Below are 19,217 nucleotides of genomic sequence, written 5' to 3' on the forward strand. Positions count from 1 at the left end.
TCTCGCTTTGTTGCCCAGACTGATCTCGAACTCCTGGCTTCAAGCAATCCTCCTGGCTTGACTTGCCAAAGCACTAGTATTATAGGCAGGAGCCACCAAGCCCAGCTCCAAGTATTCCTCTTAAAGTGTTCCTTTCCTTTTCTTTTCTCCTTGCCTTCATGGATTATAGTTTTCAAGGTAGTGGAAACCCCTCTGCAGGCCCTGCACATGAGTTGAGCTCAGGGACCAGATTTTTCTGGAAATAAAGATTTCATAGCCAAATTGAAATAAAGATGTTAGTAAAATATCCAAAGTGTTTCCTAACAGAAATACCCAAGTTACCTATAATCCCATAGATATGACTAGAGAAGCTAGCAGAAATCACAACACATTATTTTTAGTAATTTTAATGGTGTTTACAAAGGAATGCTCTGGCATTTTGGCTGATTATGTAGAAGGGAACTGTGCCTAAACATAAAAGGTACTCAGATAAATGTTTATGGAATGAACGAATACCTTATAATGGAAAAATGAGATCACAGAGAAAAGAGTCATATTCTTAGCTGATTGACTTTTTCTGTCACATAGGAAGTTGTCTTTAACGAATCCATTTCCTGGCTGGTGGAAGGACTTTTGTCTTCTCTCATGCACCGTTACAGTCTTCTGACGTGAGCATCAGTTAGTCTTACTCACATGTTCCTATTCTTTGTAGAGGTCTGGCATTACTGATCCAAGGAAAGAACTTTGGATGGTAGACCCTTATAGACAGAACACTGGAGAAGGAGCTGGGCATAGTGGCTCATGCCAGTAATCCCAGCACTTTGAGAGGCTAAAGTGGGAGGATTACTTGAGCCAAGGAGTGTGAGACCAGTTTGGGCAATATAGTGAGACCCCATGTCTACAAAAAATAAAAGATTAGCTGGGCCTAGTGGCATGCATCTGTGGTCCCAGCTACTTGGGAGGAAGAGGTGAGAGAACTGCTTGGGCCTGGAGTTGGAGACTGCAGTGAACTATGATCACGCTACTGCACTCCAGCCTGGGCGACAGAGTGAGACTTTGAGATAAAAAAAGAGAGGGAGAAAGAAATAAAAGAAAAGAAAACCAGAGAACGTCTTAAGAAACCCCTTCTACCCACCCATGGCTCTAGGATCACCCATGAAGGTGACCGAAAGGATGTTACCTTCTCTTGGCCTTTCAACATGCTGTGTCTTCTGTACTTAGAATCCTGAAAGGACCTAGTAAAGAGATATACCTGACCAATTTCCAGACTTTAATGTTTTGTTACTTCTGTAGACTCTCCCTCCAACCTGAGCACTCCCAGAAGTCCTACTGGAATCTCCACATATTACTTAAACGTTACTTAATCCAGAGGTTGATGTGCCTGACTATTAATCCTGAGGGCAGAGCAGCTGTTACAAGCAGTCTCACACATTTCACCTTCTTCCCAGACTCTTCAGATAACACCTGCTTATCCAGGATGCCATTCACCAGTAGCCCCAGCAGAATGTAGTCATCACAGTCATTAATCCGATTGGTAGAGTCATAGCCCAGTTCTACCTGTCCCTCTTTCACCTGATTCTCCTCTTTCAGTTCAGAGCCAGTCAGCACCTGAACTCGGAACACTGTAGCAGGTATGTCCAAAACCACAGTCAGGTGGCTGCCAGCCTTAGCCTCCTTGATATAAAAGAAATTCTTATCCAGACTATAGGCATTCATAAGAACAGAGGCATTGGTAACATTCAGACTAGTGTGAATGGTGGCAGCAGGGTTGCCAGGAGGGCCAATGTTATTTCCCTCAAACTCTTTATCTGTGAGGCTGTTCAACTGACCTTCAAAGGAGGAGTAATTGCCCATGTGCTGGAAGAGGGAGGGGAAGAATTGGATTGGTTTTTTCTGCATGAGAAGGTCACGGAAATGGGAGAGAAGGTAGTCACAGGGCATTTCTTGGTAGAAGAGGAGAAGGAAGCGAACAAAGCAGGGGAGATCTCTGGCATGAAAGAGTTTTCCAATGAAGCCCAGCCTAGAGAACTCCAGAGTCACCCAAGCTTTTCTTTCCCAGGCAGACAGTATAGTAGCAATCTGGGAGACAAATCCAGGAGCACATTTCACATCATCTTCGATCATCAGGAAATAGTCAGAGTAGTTGGTAGCAAAGTTCATCAGGAAGGCATAATCCATATTTTGCTTGGAGCGAAAGGTTACATGGGTGGGAGTGTCATTAAAGTTTTTCTTAAGGTTCTTTAAGGGAAGATAGCTTTTAAGAGGAGTGTTGATCACTACTAGCTGTCTGGCCTGGACGTATGGTTGAAAGAGGGTTGAGATATTGGAGATCATTTGATCAAGCCAGTTGGGATCAGGATCTGCCAGGTGTACCAGAACAGTGAAGTATTTCTGCTCAGACAAGGAGGAAGCAAAGAAGAGAGATTGCAGGGTGTCCAAGAGGTAGCTTCCTTGGGGACGCTGCACTGAAGAAATCCCTATGGTCAGCAGTTCTAGGATTGGGGAGAAAAAGGACCTTTGTCAACTCAGAGAAATTAGAAAAGTATTTGCTATGGGTAAGGCTATGATATTCTCTTAGGTCTTTCCATATGCCAACTTTTATATATTTCTGTGGTTATTTTACATTTTCTCTCTCGCAGGACTGACCACAGACCATATTAGGAGTTAATATCTGGTCACAAGTTGAGAGTTCTTTTAAAAATCACTGCTGTTGAAAACAATTGTGGGGGAAATGGATAAAGATGACAAACTAATATTTGCAGCTATGCCCCACCCCAAATTCCTTCTACCCCAAATTTCACTAAGCTTATGCCTATAATTTCAACCTCAGGTGTGAATCTCAGCACTTTGGGAGGCCAAGGTGGAGGATCACTTGAGCCCAGGCATTCAAGACCAGCCTGGGCAACATGGCAAAACCCATCTCTACAAAAATTACAAAAAAACTAGATGGGTGTGGTGGCATAGGCCTGTGGTGCCAGCTACTTTCGAGGTAGGAGTGGGAGGATACTTGAGCCTGGGAGTTTGAGGCTACAGTGAGGCGAGATTGAACTACTGCACTGCAGCCTGGCCAACAGAGTGAGACTGTGTCTCAAAAACAAACACACACACACAAACAAACCAAAACTTCCAACACCCTTACCCCAAAAAACAAAAACAAAATTCCAATTAAAAAAATAGAAAGATTGCCCTGAACCACACTACTTGGAGAACCACACAATTTGGAGAATTCCTGGAAGATAGAGAGACTACAGAACAGGACTGGTGGGGAAGTATAAGCAGAGGAATGCACAGTCCAAAAGATATGCAAGAAAACACAACTGCACAGGTGCATCTTTCTACAGAAGGCCTCAAAAAAATTTGAAGTTCAGAGCCACCAAATATAAAGTAGAGGAGTGAGCCCTGGGATGGTCCTCTGGATACTTGATTATAGAACTATTTCTAGGACCACTGGGCTAGTGCCCACCAAGGGGCTGGTGGTGGCAATGTCCATTCTCACATTAAAGTTCTAAGTATTTTAGTGTAAATAAAGTGGATGTTCTGCTAGGGGAAAGGGCATGGCATGAGTCCTGCGGCTGAAAAGAGCATCAGAAGTGACCCCAGATGTCACTCCTGCCTTACAATCGAATGAGGCAGGTTTCCATAATCACAACCCACTTTTACAAAGAGGCAAACGGGGATGGCTCTTAGAGGGAAGAAGTTCACTGTTCACTCTAGATCCTCAAATATTAATCTGAAACAAGAAGCTTCAATATAACGGAAGAGAAACAACTAAATCAGAAAGAAACTACAGAAATAGAAGCTAACAGAGGAAACAATGATTGAAAATGCCAAATAAGTCAAATAAATACTCAGATCAGAGAGGAAATCACATTCTTTGGCAAAATAACCGGCTGATATGAATCATAAAGAGTTTGTAGAAAACATTAGTATGAGGACTTGACCAAGTTCAGGTTAGATTTTGGGGCAATAATACTTCATGCATTAGTGATGTGTTCTTTCATCTGAAGGCACAGAATAGCAGGCTGCTTCTGTTTTTATGATGTTAGCAGCCTTTGATGTTCAGTGCCTAGATCTGTTAATACATTACTGGTTGCAATATGGTGATATTCTAAGTTGAGCATTCCTGCTTTGTGTATTATCTGGAATGTTTCCGTAAAGAGAAAATTCCCCTCATTCACTCTTTGGTTACCCAGTTGTAGTTCATACAGAAAAGCAGGATAAATGCTGGTTCCCTTTTATCAGCTTTCAAATAAAATAATGACTTGGTTCCCTAGCATTCTCAAATGGTGACAAAATGTATCAGGTTTTTTTTTTGTGGGGGAGATCCTTATAAACTCATATATTTCATGTGTTTCAAATCATGGAAATTTTATTCTCTCTCTCTCTCTTTTTTTTTTTTTTGAGAGAAGTTCGCTCCTGTTGCTCAGGCTGGAGTGCAATGGCACGATCTTGGCTCACTGCAACCTCTGACTTCCAGGTTCAAGTGATCCTCCTGCCTTGGCCTCTCAAGTAGCTGGGACTACAGGTGCCTGTCACCACATCCCGCTAATTTTTGTATTTTTAGTAGAGATGGGATTTCACCATATTGGTCAGGCTGGTCTCAAACTCCTGACCTCAAGTGATCCACCCGCCTTGGCCTCTCAAAGTGCTGGGATTACAGGCATGAGCCACCATGCCCAGCTGGAAATTTTATTCTTATTGATGCTTAAATTATCCTGTCTTTTGCAAATAAGCTCTTGAAGTTGGATCCTGAGCTGTTCTGATACAACTTTAGTCGTTTTTATAAAGCTTCTCTGCTGTCTTCTATGACATTTCCTGCCTTGGATTTGGAATCATCCACTTTTTACAAGGAGCCCCTCCCCTTGTTGTAGTGGAAAATGAGAGTTAGAGTCTATGATCTGGCACCAAGGGTGCTCACTGTTGGTCATTTCTAGGCCCTTGTGGACAGAGCTAGAAATATTAAAAAAAAAAAAAAAAGATAAAACACATCATGAATTCATACCGATATTTTAAAACACATTCCATTAAAAATGCATCTAAACTTAAAGAAAAAAGTAGGTTTTCATTGAGAGTTCTTTGTGTTATTAAAACCGACAAATGTAAACACTCCTGAACTTCATCTTCTTTGGACATAATAAATAGCTTAGATCTGTCTCTTGAATTTTTAAAGTACTTGAATCAAGGCTGGGCATGGTGGCTCACACCTGAAATCCCAACACTTTGGGAGGCTGAGAGGCAGGTGGATCACCTGAGGTCAGGAGTTCAAGACCAGCCTGGCCAACGTGGTGATAACCTGTCTCTATTAAAAATGCAAAAATTAGCTGGGCATGGTGGCTCACCCCTGTAGTCCCAGCTACTCAGGAGGCTGAGGTGGGAGAATTGCTTGAACCTGGGAGGCAGAGGTTGCAGTGAGTCGATATCTCACCACTGCACTCCAGCCTTGGTGACAGAGCGAGACCCTGTCTCAAAAAACAAAACAAAACAAAAACAAACAAAAAAAAAAAAAAAAAGAAAAAAGAAGTACTTGACTCAGGAAGATCTTATTCTGTCTCAAGGTTTATTTCTTCTATTAAATACTGTTGTAACCTATGGAGATCAAACAGGTGTCACAGTCAGACTTCAGGAGGGTACATGGTGCCAAAGTGAACCGGTTCAGCAAGAGAATCACAAAGCCCTGATTGAACTGACAGGAAAAAGACCACATGTTCTCCAGCCAAACACTTCAGTAGCAGCTGCCCACAGGATTCTCAGTGACAGGGGAAATGGGACACATATTCTTGCTGCAGAGGCCAGTGAGGACCACAGGTAGATCAAGGCTGGTTCTATACTTTTGGGAGCAATTAACATATAGTTAGGGATTAAAGCTGTGGGATTGGATGAGGTCACCAAAATAGTGAGTCTAGACTGAGCCCTAGGGTACATCAACATTTAGAAGTTGGAAAGAGAAGATAAATCAGCAAAAGAGACTGAGCATCTACCAGCAATGCTGGAGGAAACCCAGAAGAGTTTGGAATCCTGGAAGCAATGGAAGGGAATGTTGAATGAAGAGGGTCATTTACTGTGTCAAATGCTGTGATAGGTCAAGTAAGATAGAGATTGGAAACTGACCAGTGGGTACAACAACATGGAAACCATGGGCTACATAACCAAGAGTAATTTTGTTGAAAAGGCGAAGGCAAAAATCTGTGGTGTTAAGAGAGGTTTGCTTTCTTTTATCAAGATTTGAAAAATATTATAATGTGTTTGTATGATAAGAGGAGGGAGGGAAAATCTGTGGCCCACGATAGAGAAAATTGATTGAGTGATATTAACGAGTGGTCAAGAGAGGTGAAATCTAGTGTGAAGGTTCAGAGGCTGTAACTAGATAGGAGCGTGGACAGTGCACCTGTACTGAGAGAAGGGAACTTTGCTGATGACTGATCATGAGTTCTAGAGGGCACAGTGGAAGACATCAGAAGTTGAGGAGGTGGAGTTAGGGTCAGAAAAGAAGACACATGGAGCCTTATGAGAAGAGACTGTGTGGGATGAGAACTGCCTTGGGTTTCTTGTAGTAACCTGGCACATGCTTTTCTTAAACTAGGAATATCCATCTTCTCATGCGGAAGTTTCTTAAATCTCTCATTCCCACTTCCCTGTCCTTGATTGGCTTATTTCTTTACTGAGATGATCACTCTGACATGCACTGACCCACAGTTTTCTTTTAGGGCTGGGTGTGGGGAACAGGCCCCCCAAAATGTGGCCATAAACTGGCCCCAAAACTGGCTATAAATAAAATCTCTGCAGCACTGTGACATGTCTATGACGGCCATAATGCCCACGCTGGAAGGTTGTGGGTTTACCGGAATGAGAGCAAGGAACACCTGGCCCGCCCAGGGTGGAAAACCGCTTAAAGGCATTCTTCAGCCACAAACAATAGCATGAACGATCTGTGCCTTAAGGACATGCTTCTGCTGCAGTTAACTAGCCCAAACTATTCCTTTATTTCAGCCCTTCGTTTCCCATAAGGGATACTTTTAGTTAATCCTGTTTCCCATAAGGGATACCTTTAGTTAATCGAATATCTATAGAAACAATGCTAATAACTGGCTTGCTGTTAATAAATATGTGAGTAAATCTCTGTTCGGGGCTCTCAGCTCTGAAGGCTGTGAGAGCCCTGATTTCCCACTTTACACCTCTATATTTCTGTGTGTTTGTCTTTAATTCCTCTAGCGCCGCTGGGTTAGGGTCTCCCCGACCGAGCTGGTCTCGGCACTGGGTTATTACAGGTAATGTGCACATGCAGCCTCCTTCTCAGCTTTGTTAGACTTTCGTGCTCAGTGGAGTGAAAAACAGGAGCAAGATTCTGTTCATCTGAATGGTTAAATGCTTGTTCTACAGACCCAATTTCTTGGGTTTCTATTTTGTTTCTTTAAATCTGAGACCAGAGGACACTGGAACAGGAGGGGGTGGGATGCACTCCAAAGCTGATTGTGTTCTTGGATCCCAGACACATCTTCAACCCAGCTTCATGTGAAGAAAAAAGCGGGAGATGTTTCATTTAACTACCTATCCAACCTCTATGTATTTCTGAATTGGACCCAAGGTTAATAGGAAAGAGGGGTATCTGGAAAAATACTTCATTTAATATCAATGTTAAATGAAATTCAGCTCTATACATTTTATAAAACACACACACACACTACAAAAATGTCGAAAATATAGTACTGAAAAATATATTGTTTAAATGTTGACAAATAGAACTCACCTATTTCAAAGCTACATATGAAATAAAACTTTAGAAATCTAAGCAAAAATAAATATATCCATAATCACACTGGGAAATATTTAGCCTCTCTGGAAATCAATAGATTAAGTAAATGAAAATCAAGAAACAGTTTTTACTAAAACAATTAACAAAATTCATCGTGTGTACGTGTGTATGTGTTTGTGTATGTGTGTGGTGCTCATCAGCTCATCAGATGATACACATTCCTTTCAGATATCCATAGAAAATATTGGCTATGCATTAGACCATGAAGACAATTTTACTTTTAATTGTCCTGAATATTGTAATTTTATATCTCATATTCTTTGATTATAATGCAATAAAGTTAAAACTAATCATGAAAATCTAACAGCATCCCTTTGGAAATGAAAAGTCACTGTTCTAAATATCTCTTGGGTTAAACAGGAAATCCAAATGGAAATTAACAGGTACTTAGAAATAAATGGAAATAAGAACATGGTAGACCACTACCTGTGGGACATGGTTAAAGTGGGAGTGGGACGTAGAGAAGTAACATCTTTCAGTGTATTTTCTCGAAAGCAACATGAAAAGAAAATAAATAAAATGAGAAAATAAAGAAACCAGGCAAAAATAAAACCAACAGAAGCAGAATGTGGAATTAAGAAGATAAAAGCAGAATGTAATTAAATACAATAGATTAAAAACTGTAAAAGATCAATAAGAGGTGTTTGTTAGAAAAGTTTAATCAGGCCGGGCACGGTGGATCACACTTGTAATCACAGCACTTTGGGAGGCTGAGGTGGGCGGGTCACGAGGTCAGGAGATCGAGACCATCCTGGCTAACACGGTGAAACCTCGTCTCTACCGAAAATACAAAAAATTAGCCGGGCGTGGTGGTGGGCGCCTGTAGTCCCAGCTACTCGGGAGGCTGAGGCAGGAGAATGGCATGAACCCGGGAGGCGGAGCTTGCAGTGAGCGGAGATGGCACCACTGCACTCCAGCCTGGGCAACAGAGCGAGACTTCGTCTCAAAAAAAAAAAAAAAAAGAAAGAAAAGTTTAATCAACTAAACTTACAGTTTTTTGTTTTTGTTTTGAGAGAGTTTTGCTCTTGTCACCCAGGCTAGAGTAAATGGTGAGATCTCAACTCACTGTGGCCTTGCCTCCTGGGTTCAAGCGATTCTTCTGCCTCAGCCTCCTGAGTAGCTGTGATTACAAGCATCTGCCACCACACCCAGCTAATTTTTATGTTTTTAGTAGAGATGGGGTTTTGCCATGTTGGCCAGGCTGGTCTCGAACTCCTGACCTCAGGTGATCCATCTGTCTTGGCCTCCCAAAGTGCTGGGATTACAGGCGTGAGCCACTGCACCCTGCCTAAACCTATAGTTTAAAATGGTGAAAACATAAATAATATTAAGAATGAAAATATGTCACAAGTAGATAAATGAAGACTTTAAAAATTATTTTAAATACAAAAACTATTAAGAAAATATACAAAATTTACGAACTGGCATGCCACAAAAAACAAAAAACTATAAATGATCAATAGATACATGAAAACATGCATGATCAACAGGCAGTTGCTCAACCTACTGGTAGTCAGGGAAGAGCAAATTAAAACCAAAGAATTACAGCAGTTGAAAAATCTGGGCCAGGCGTGGTGACTTATGCCTGTATTCCCAGCACTTTGGGAGCCTGAGGCAGGAGGATGGCTTGATCCCAGGAGTTCGGGACCAGCCTGGGCAACATAGAGAGACACCTACCATCTCAATTAAAAAAAAGAAAATCTGACAATACTAACAGATGGCAAAGACGTGGAACAACAGGGCTTCATATCTTGATGGTGAGAATAAAGAGTGAATGAGTAATAACTGTGATGGGTGTGCTTTTTTGTTTTTATTTTGGTAGGCCATTTTAAGGATCAATTTGGCAAAATCTAATAAAGGAGAAGATATGGATGTCTTATAATCTAGCAATTTTACTCCTAGGAATATATCCTAAATAATTGCTCATGTGTGTTCATACAGATTTGTGTACAAGAATATTCATAGCAACATTGTTGTTAATAGAAAAAACTGGCAGTAACCTAAGTGTCTATCAACAGGAGAATGAATCAAAACATTGTGATGGTTCATTCAACACGAAGTCGAAGTCGAATGTTTTACACAGAGTATAACACAAATGTAACATTAGGTGAAAAAAGAATGAATAGGAAGTAAAAGGAATCTCACAAACATTAAGTGAAAAAAGTAAGTTCTGGAAAAAACACACACAGTTTTATACCATTTTTATGAAGTTTAAGAACAGGCAATTAGGCCAGCTCATGCCTGTAATCCCAGCACTTTGGGAGGCCCAGGTAGGTGGATCACTTGAGGTCAGGAGTTTGAGACCAGACTGGCCAACATGGTGAAACCTCCTCTCTACTAAAAAAATACAAAAATTAGCTGGGAATGGTGGTGGGCACCTGTAATCCCAGCTACTTGGGAGGCTGAGGCAGGAGGATTGCTTGAACCCAGGAGGCGGAGGTTGCAGTGAGCCTAGATTGCTCCATTGCACTCCAGTCTGGGTGACAGAGTGAAACTCCATCTCAAAACAAAACAGAACAAAATGAAAACAAACTGCCGAAATCCTAGAGGAATTAAAGACACACACATAGAAATATAGAGGTGTGAAGTGGGAAATCGGGGTCTCACAGCCTTCAGAGCTGAGAGCCCAGAATAGAGATTTACCCATGTATTTATTAGCAGCAAGCCAGTCATTAGCATTGTTTCTGTAGATATTAAATTAACTAAAAGTATCCCTTATGGGAAACAAAGGGAAGGGCCGAATTAAAGGAATAGGTTGGACTAGTTAACTGCAGCAGGAGCATGTCCTAAAGGCACAGATTGGTCATGCTATTGTTTGTGGCTGAAGAATGCCTTTAAGCGGTTTTCCACCCTGGGCCGACCAGTTGTTCCTTGCCCTCATTCCGGTAAACGCACAACCTTCCAGCGTGGGCATTATGGCCATCATGAACTGTCACAATGCTGCAGAGATTTTGTTTATGGCCAGTTTTGGGGCCAGTTTATGGCCAGATTTTGGGAGGCTTGTTCCCAACAACAAACAAACAAAAACACAAAAAACAGGCAATAATAATATTAGTTTGGAATAATTAATTGTAAGTTTATTGAGAAATATAAGGGAAGTATAAACATCAAATTCAGGACAGCATTACCCCTGGTGGAGGGGAAAACAAGGGAGATTGACTGACAGGCCTGATTCAATCAGGTGAAAGAGCACAACTGAGGCTTCTCTGAAGAAGAAGAAATCCCACCTGTGGATAGCAGCTTCTGTTCTTGCCCTGGCGTTTCCAGCCTCCCCATACTGATGACCCACCTATGGATTTTGGACTTGCCTTTCAGCTCCCACAATCGCCAATTTAGTGCAATAAATCCCTTAATATATCTGCTACTGGTTATGCTTCTTTGGTTGAATCCTGACTGATATATCTACTTTAGGCTAAACTCTTTGTACTTTAACTCTATGAAAAGTTGAGTAAGATTTCCATTGTTTGATACTGCAGTCCACCTACTGTATCCTCTCTGAAGAGATTAAGATAAAAGTGCTTTTGATATATTGTAAACCTCAAACACAGCACAAAACTTTGTTTATCCTTTGACACATGTAAGTTAAAAAATTAAGAAAACATCATAATGATGAACTATTATAGAAGAATTTCTATGGAAGTGAGGAATAGGACAAAGATGCTTGCGTCTACTTATAATAGTCAATGAAATAATGTAAGAAATGAGAGAGTGAAATGTCGGAAAGAGACAAAGTTGTCACTATTTGCAGATAATATCATGGTCTGCATAGCTAACTCAAGAGAATCTGATGAACGATTAGAACCAACAAGAGAGTCCAGGTGTGGTGGCTCATGCCTGTAATCCCAGGACTTTGGGAGGCTGAGGCGGGTGGATCACCTGAGGTCAGGAGTTCAAGACCAGCCTGACCAACATGGCGAAACCCCATCTCTACTAAAAATACAAAAAAAATTAGCTGGGCATGGTGATGGGTGCCTGTAATCCCAGCTACACAGGAGGCTGAGGCAGGAGAATCGCTTGATCCTGGGCAGCAGAGGTTGCAGTGAGCCAAGATTGTGCCACTGCACTCCAGTTTGGGCGACAGAGTGAGAATCTGTCTCAATAATAATAAAAAAAGAACCAAGAGAGTTCATTAAGATGATAGATAACAGATCAGCACAGAAACAACTAGCATTTTTTCAAACTTACAATAACCAATTATCAGACGTAGTGGAAAAGGAAGCCACAAAGTGTGAAGAACTGCAATATATGGGGGAATGTACCTAAAACAAATGACAAAGCTTTAATGAAGCCCATACAAGAAGCCTGGAATACATGTAGATACATAACACATTCTTGAATGGTATGATTCATTATTAATTACTTTTTTTTTTTGAGACAAGGTCTCACTCTGACACCCAGACTGGAGTGAAGTGGCATAATTTTGGCTCACTGCAACCTTTACTTCCTGGGTTCAACTGATTCTCCTGCCTCGGCATTCCAAGTACTGGAATTACAGGTGCCCACCACCGCACACGGCTAATTTTTGTATTTTTAGTAGAGACGGGATTTCGCCATGTTGGATAGGCTGGTTTTGAAGTCCTGACCTCAAGTGATTTCCCTCACCTCAGCCTCCCAAAGTGTTGGGATTACGGGCGTGAGCCACCACGCCAGGCTATGATTTGGTATTATAAAGATATCAATGAACTCCAAGTCTATCTATACATTTAATGCAATCTCAGTCAAGAGTATGTTTTACATGATGTTTAATAAGCTAATTAAAAATTCATCTGGAGGAGAAAAAATAAAGAATAGACAATAATTTGAAATAGGACATAAATAAGTGGGGGAGGAAGGATTAGTCTGACAACATATACAATAAACCATTAGAAGCTCAAATCATGTGGAATTAGTACAGGAACATTAAAAAAGTCAATGGAACAAAATGATTTTCAAAAATAAACCCATGCACATATGGGAGTTTCTATGACAAAGGTGGCATTTCTTCTCAGTGGGAGGAAAAGATGGAATATTCAGTAAATGGTTTTGAGATCACAGGATATCCAATTGTAAATAAAGTATATTATTTATCTCAGATCCTAATTAAAAATAAATTTAAACTATGTGAAATATTTCTACCTGAAATAGAAAAATCAGAAGAGTATTAGAAGAGCATATAGTAAAATTTTCCAAAAATAATATTGTAATAGGGACTTTTCCCCCAAAACAGTCATAAAACCTAGAAGCTATAAAAACCAAGAACGAATTTGATTATAGAAAATATTCTTTTTTTCTTTGCCTGCTTCATTTTTCCTTTATATGACTATATACGATTTTTAAAATTCATATGACAAATAACCATGAACAAAAGACAAGTGACAAAGAGGGACATATTTAACAATAGATAAATGCAATGATATGTATATAATATATAAAATGAGCACTCATTATATATTTTAAAACTCCTAGAAATCAACAACAAAAAGCAATCAACACGGTAGAAAATTACCAGAGGATATGAATAGACCATCCACAGAGTGAATAAATATGACCCTTAAACATAAAAAAAGCTCAACTGTCAAAATAATCAGGGATATCAAATTATCACAAATATCACCAAATCAAAAGAAATATTTTCTGCCCTTCAAACCGACAAACAACAGCAGCACTGGCAAGATTGTGAGGAAATAGATATCCATAAACTGACGTGATTAATAGTATGCTTTTTTCCATGCAATTTTGAGGTGTCAATCAAAATCCAAAGTGCATGTGCTCTTTCACTCATTAGTTCCACACACAGGAATATTTCTCGTAGAAATATTTTTACATATGAGCAAAAATATATTAATTGTGATGTTGTTTGTAGCACAAAAAGTTGAAAACAATTGAGTTCTCATCAATAAGAATAGTCAAGTAAATTTTTTTACATCCACACTATGTTGATGACAGCAGTTAAAAAAAGAAGGAGGTAAGGAAAAACTCTCCAAAATATACACTTTTTTTCAAGGCAGGGTCTCCTCCTGAATTTTTGCAAACTATGCATCCATCAGAGGTCTAATATCCAGCATCTATAAAGAACTTACACAAATTTGCAAGAAGAAAAAAGCAAACAACCCCATTAAAAAGTAGGCAAAGGAAAGGAACAGACACTTTTCAAAAGAAGACACACATGTGGCCAACAACCACATGAAAAAAATCTGTCACTGATCATTAGAGAAATGTAAATCAAAGCCACAATGAGATACCACCTCATGCCAGTCAGAATGGCTATTACTAAAAAGTCAAAAGCCAACAGATTCACAGATTCTGGTGAGGCTGTAGAGAAAAAGGAATGCTTACACACTGTTGGTGGGAGAGTTAATTAGTTCAACCATTGTGGAAGACAGTGTGGCGATTCCTCAGAGACCTAAAGACAGAACTATCATTCGACACAACAATCCCATTACTAGGTATATACCCAAAGGAATAGAAATTGTTCTATTGTAAAGACACATGCATGCGAATGTTATTGCAGCACTATTCATAATAATAAAGATATGGAGTCAACCTAATGCCCATCAAGGAAAGACCAGATAAAGAAAATGTGTACATATATACCATGGAACACCATGCAGCTATAAGAAAGGAGATCTTGTCTTTTGCAGGGACGTGGATGGAGCTGGAGTCCATTATTCTTAGCAAACTAATGCAAGAATGAACAGAAAACCAAATACTGCATGTTCTCACTTATAAGTGGGAGCTAAATGATGAGAACACATGGAAACATCGAGGAGAACAACACACACTGGGGCTTACTGGATGGCGGAAGGCGGAGGAGGGAGAAGATCAGGAAAAATAACTAATGGATACTAGGTTTAATACCTGGGTGATGACATAATCTGTACAACAAACCCCCATGACACAAGTTAACCTATGTAACAAACTTGCACATATACCCCTGAATTTAAAGTAAAAGTTAAAAAAAAAAAAAAGACAAGAGTCTCCCCTGTGTGGCCCAGAGCTGGAGCACATTGGCACAATTATAGCTCACTATAGTCTCAAACTCCTGGACTCAAGTATTCCTCCCGCCTCAGCCTCCCAAAGTGTTGAGATTACAGGTGTGAGCCACCAAACCCAGAAAACATGTACAAATGAATGAAAGAAAAAAGCAAATCTCAGAACAATACATATAAGATGGCCTTTAAAAATCCCCCAGACATGTATATATGTACGTGTTAGAAAGATATCTGGATCTCAAGAAGGGTACTTATTAGACTTCTGGGGGAGAGGACAGGAATGAGGGAGAAAAAGGAACTATCACTTTTTACTCGCTATACAATATGTATATACTTACAATGTATTGTATGGAAATAGTTTATAATGAGAATATGTTTGTTTACTACAAATGAAGTTCCATAAAGACTGCAAGGGTAGCCCACACTGAGGATGAAAAGGGCAGGGTCTCCATCATATGGACAGTCTAAAAAGCATCAGAACTGATTTTGCTGATCTGAAACATGTGCTAGTCCTGGCTGTGCTCTCCAGAATCATCTCTGTGCCCCAGATCTATGAAAGCATACTTCTCAGGCTTTAATGTGCATACCAATCGCTTGGGGGTCTGGTTAAGATGAAAATTCTGATTCTGTAGGTCTGGGGAGGACCTAAGATTCCACATGCGGAACAAGCTGCCAGACAGACGCTGCTGACGTCCATGGACACTAGCTGTCAGTCTGTGGACCACAGCATGAGTGGCTAGCTATTAGATGCTCTTTAGAGCCCCACAGAACCCGACAGGACTACCCACTCAAGACACTGCATTGTCCCCTCCCTAGTTCTTTCCCTTTTACTCAGTCCCCCTTCCCATAGTTTTCTCCTGTACTTTTCCCATTGTCTCCCTTGTTTCATCAGAAAAGGGACTGGGAGATTCATGGAGTCAGAATTGCTATCTTTTGCAGTCAAATTCTTTTTTTTTTTTTTCTTTTTGAGATGGAGTCTTGCTCTGTCACCCAGGCTGGAGTGCAGGGGCGCGATCTCCGCTCACTGCAAGCTCCTCCTCCCGGGTTCACGCCATTCTCCTGCCTCAGCCTCCCAAGTAGCTGGGACTGCAGGCGCCCACCAGCGCTCCCTGCTAATTTTTTTCATTTTTAGTAAAGACGGGGTTTCACCATGTTAGCCAGGATGGTCTCGATCTCCTGACCTCGTGATCCGCCCGCCTCGGCCTCCCACAGTGCTGGGATTACAGGCGTGAGCCACCAAGCCCGGCCCTTTTGCAGTCAAATTCTATAGGCCTGGTCCTTCATTTCAGCATCCCTGTTTTCTTCCCGAGTTATCTGTTCCCTTTCCTTTCCACTTGCCTTCCCCCTCTACCCTTGCCTAACCTGGATGATCTACACCCCTGGTGGACACTCACTTTTTACTGTGGGAGAGGCTCCCAGCAAGATGTGGGAGTTCACATTTTCAAGCGGTTCTGAGTTTTTCTGCATATCTTTGAAGGTTTTCATGTGGTTTGTTCTACCAGGACTGATCTGCATTCGGGCTCTCTGCCAAGCTACCATCTCCTTTTCCTTCTGAGGAAAGAGTGAGTTTTAGCTCTGTGATTCATCCCTTTTGGGAAAAATGGTTAGTTACATTTCCCTTTGCATAATATAATGAAATCATCTTCAGGATACAGGGCAGGTTGGCTCAAGCTCAGTTCAAACTTCTTCCTTCTCTTCTGAAGCAATCCTACCCCAGGGGTTGTTACATATATAGATTATGGATCCTGGAGTAAAGGGAGTTGGGATTTCTCTAGCTCTCCTTAGCTTTATGTAGGGAATGAGACAATGTCTAGCTCTGCCATTCTTCACCCACAATTATCCTTTTTGATTACAGTCTAGTATGAGTCACCTAATCCCAAGAAGGGCATAGCATGTGTTAAGCATGAGAGATACAGGAGGCCAGTTAAGCACCCCAGTGCTTCACTCTAAATTCTTTCCCACTGGTGGCATTTCACCCTTCCAAGTTCATTCACCACCCTCCCTTCTTTTCTTTGCCTTTTCTGGGTTCTGGCAGAATTTTCTCTGCTCCTTAAAACTTTTCTTGACTTGGAGAAATGACTTAACTGTTGTGAGCTTCAGGATCCTAATGCATAACTTTAGGGATAATGTATAACTTTGAAAACCAAGGGAACTTTTCTGTAATGGGAAACTTACCAAACAAGAAGAAAAATCTCTACATCATCAATTGCTATAAGAAAAGGGCAAACTCTGACGAAGCATTAAATCAGTGTTATTTCTTCCCAGCCCTGAATTTTGTTTCTTCCAGAGTGTTACCATCCCTTATTGTCTCCATCAAGGAAAAATATGTTGATTCCTCAAACTTGCTTGTCTTTTTTCTTCCTTGAATGTCTATAGCATTTGTGACAGTTTCATTTAAATATACACTCAGATAAATGCTTTCTTTCATTCTGTCCAGGAAAGTTTGCCCCACTTAAAATTTCTGGTACTCACCAAAGACAGGAAACTTGCAGTATCAAAGGGATTTTCGTCAATGAAATAGTAGATTGGGAGCACTACTGCTGTTGCAATAATGATGAGTTTCCATAGAAAATCTCTCATGGTGCTGGGGTTGGAAACTTGCAGAGCTGTTTCCCGATCTGTGATCCTTCAGTGTATTCTTGGATGTCTGAAATGTACACACTACTGAGAAAAGTTTTCATCTGATGGTAACATAAAAAAATTCAAATTACAAGATTATCAAAAATATCAAATTATAATTATCATTGAATAAGTATAGTTTCCAAAGCCAGTAATATTAAACCTGGGGTTCTTATATATATTCTTAAGAATCCTTAATGATTTTTTTCCCCTTAAAAACAGAGCTATGCCTTTCTTACGTTTGAGAAACACAGATGTATAAAAATGCATGCAAAGTGCCCTTAATATCACAGCTTCAGTTGCCCCCACTCTTGCCTGCAAGTCTCCATATCCATTCCTTCATTTTCCTTCTTCTGGACACCAACGTTTAATTAAATTTCCAGAGCTCTTTCTTACCTTGATTGCCCCAACTCCAAAGTCCCTGACATGATTTCTGCCAAAGGCAAGGTGAAGAGAAGAGACCTTGATTCTGTTTTAATAGGAGTTTCCAAGTGCATTATAGAGAACATTTCTTATTCACACATTTGAACCAGACAGCATTCATTGAGGAGGTAAGGAAGGCGTGATGGGAATAGAGAGGGTGTGATCTCTAATGAGTATTTGTAATAGAAAAATCTTGCAAGAGCCTATTGACTCCTTCACCCTACTGACTCTCTGGAGTCAGGAAGATATTTTTGCAGACTTTACTCTAGTTTGTATATATATATATCCTACATTAAGCATCATGGAATGCTCTAGAAGGAGATATCTGAAGCCTTTAATTCTCTCTCCCCTCCAAGTTCTATCCTTTCCAGAGTGCCCACTGCGCCCTGTCTACCACTAACTCTTATGTTCCATACAGATGTCGATTTGGCTCATGTTGAGCCAGTTCTGTGAGGTGGAAATCTTTATCAGTTGCTAAGCACCCTCTTCCTCATCTCTTTCTACGATCCTCGATGGGATCAGAACACACTGAAGCCATATCCAAAGGCTGTAGCTCCAAGAAGAAAAGACAGTGTGTTATTTTGTCCTCTCCAAACCTGAACCTTGAGCCACCATTTCCTCTCGTATTTAGATGTGATAGTCCTATGTTCCCACAGGTTTTCCTGCCTGATGCCAGAGACCGTTTTTCCTATATATCACTGCTTCTCAGGGGCTTTGGGAGCAAACTCAGATTCTTCCAGGGCAGTCCTCTCCATTACCTGAAGTCTGGACCCTTTTTGGTTAGGCATTCATCTTTCATGACTCTTTTTCATGTCAGTTTCTTTTGTTCTTCTAGATGACTCATGGAACAAAACGTAGACATGGCACTTCTAAGCACTTGTTAAGGACCTAAGGTAGGTGATGAATGGCATCAAGTCAGAGGTCCCAGGGACAATTTCCCTTTCTGACATGAAACTTCCAGTCCCCCAGAACTTTTGAGGGGACAGTAAATAAGGAGATTGAAAAGGTCCTCACCTTGACTGGAGTTGTAGTTTCATTTGAGATTTTTTTTTTTTTTTTTTCCCCTGGATGCACGGCGACTGACCTGACCTCTATACCACTTGAATGTTCAGGGCTTTCCCCAAAGTCAAGAAGAAGAAAATAAAATGTTTGGGGACCCTGGGATGGGGCCAGAAGGTGTATGCATCCTCTGAGGCAAGACAAAGTTAGTCAGATGACACCCCCTCCCATGACAACCATTGTTCTCCCTGAATGGGGGCTGATTACCAACACCCAGTCTCACAGCCAGCACCAGCTCATTGTGGAAGGAGATGGTGAGGAAGATCTAATATCAGCTTCCTATGATTCTGAACTGGATCTAGGGTTGTGGACTGTAAGTGGTCACATTTTTCTCCAAATAAAAGTAGTTTTGGCAG

General features: G+C 40.8%; 1 protein-coding gene across 1 annotated transcript; it reads right to left on the minus strand.

Annotated features, from left to right (window-relative positions):
• Positions 1-1,228: 1,228 nt before the first annotated feature.
• MGAT4F (MGAT4 family, member F) lies at positions 1,229-18,994 on the minus strand. Its single transcript, NM_001375382.1, is given in 4 exon segments — positions 1,229-2,471; positions 16,155-16,311; positions 17,233-17,407; positions 18,817-18,994. Coding segments are annotated over 3 exon segments (1,401 nt in total). The 5' UTR covers positions 17,341-17,407; positions 18,817-18,994; the 3' UTR covers positions 1,229-1,335.
• Positions 18,995-19,217: the final 223 nt, after the last annotated feature.

The sequence above is a fragment of the Macaca mulatta genome, chromosome 1 (assembly GCF_049350105.2).
Source record: "Macaca mulatta isolate MMU2019108-1 chromosome 1, T2T-MMU8v2.0, whole genome shotgun sequence".
NCBI classification, from domain to species: domain Eukaryota; kingdom Metazoa; phylum Chordata; class Mammalia; order Primates; family Cercopithecidae; genus Macaca; species Macaca mulatta.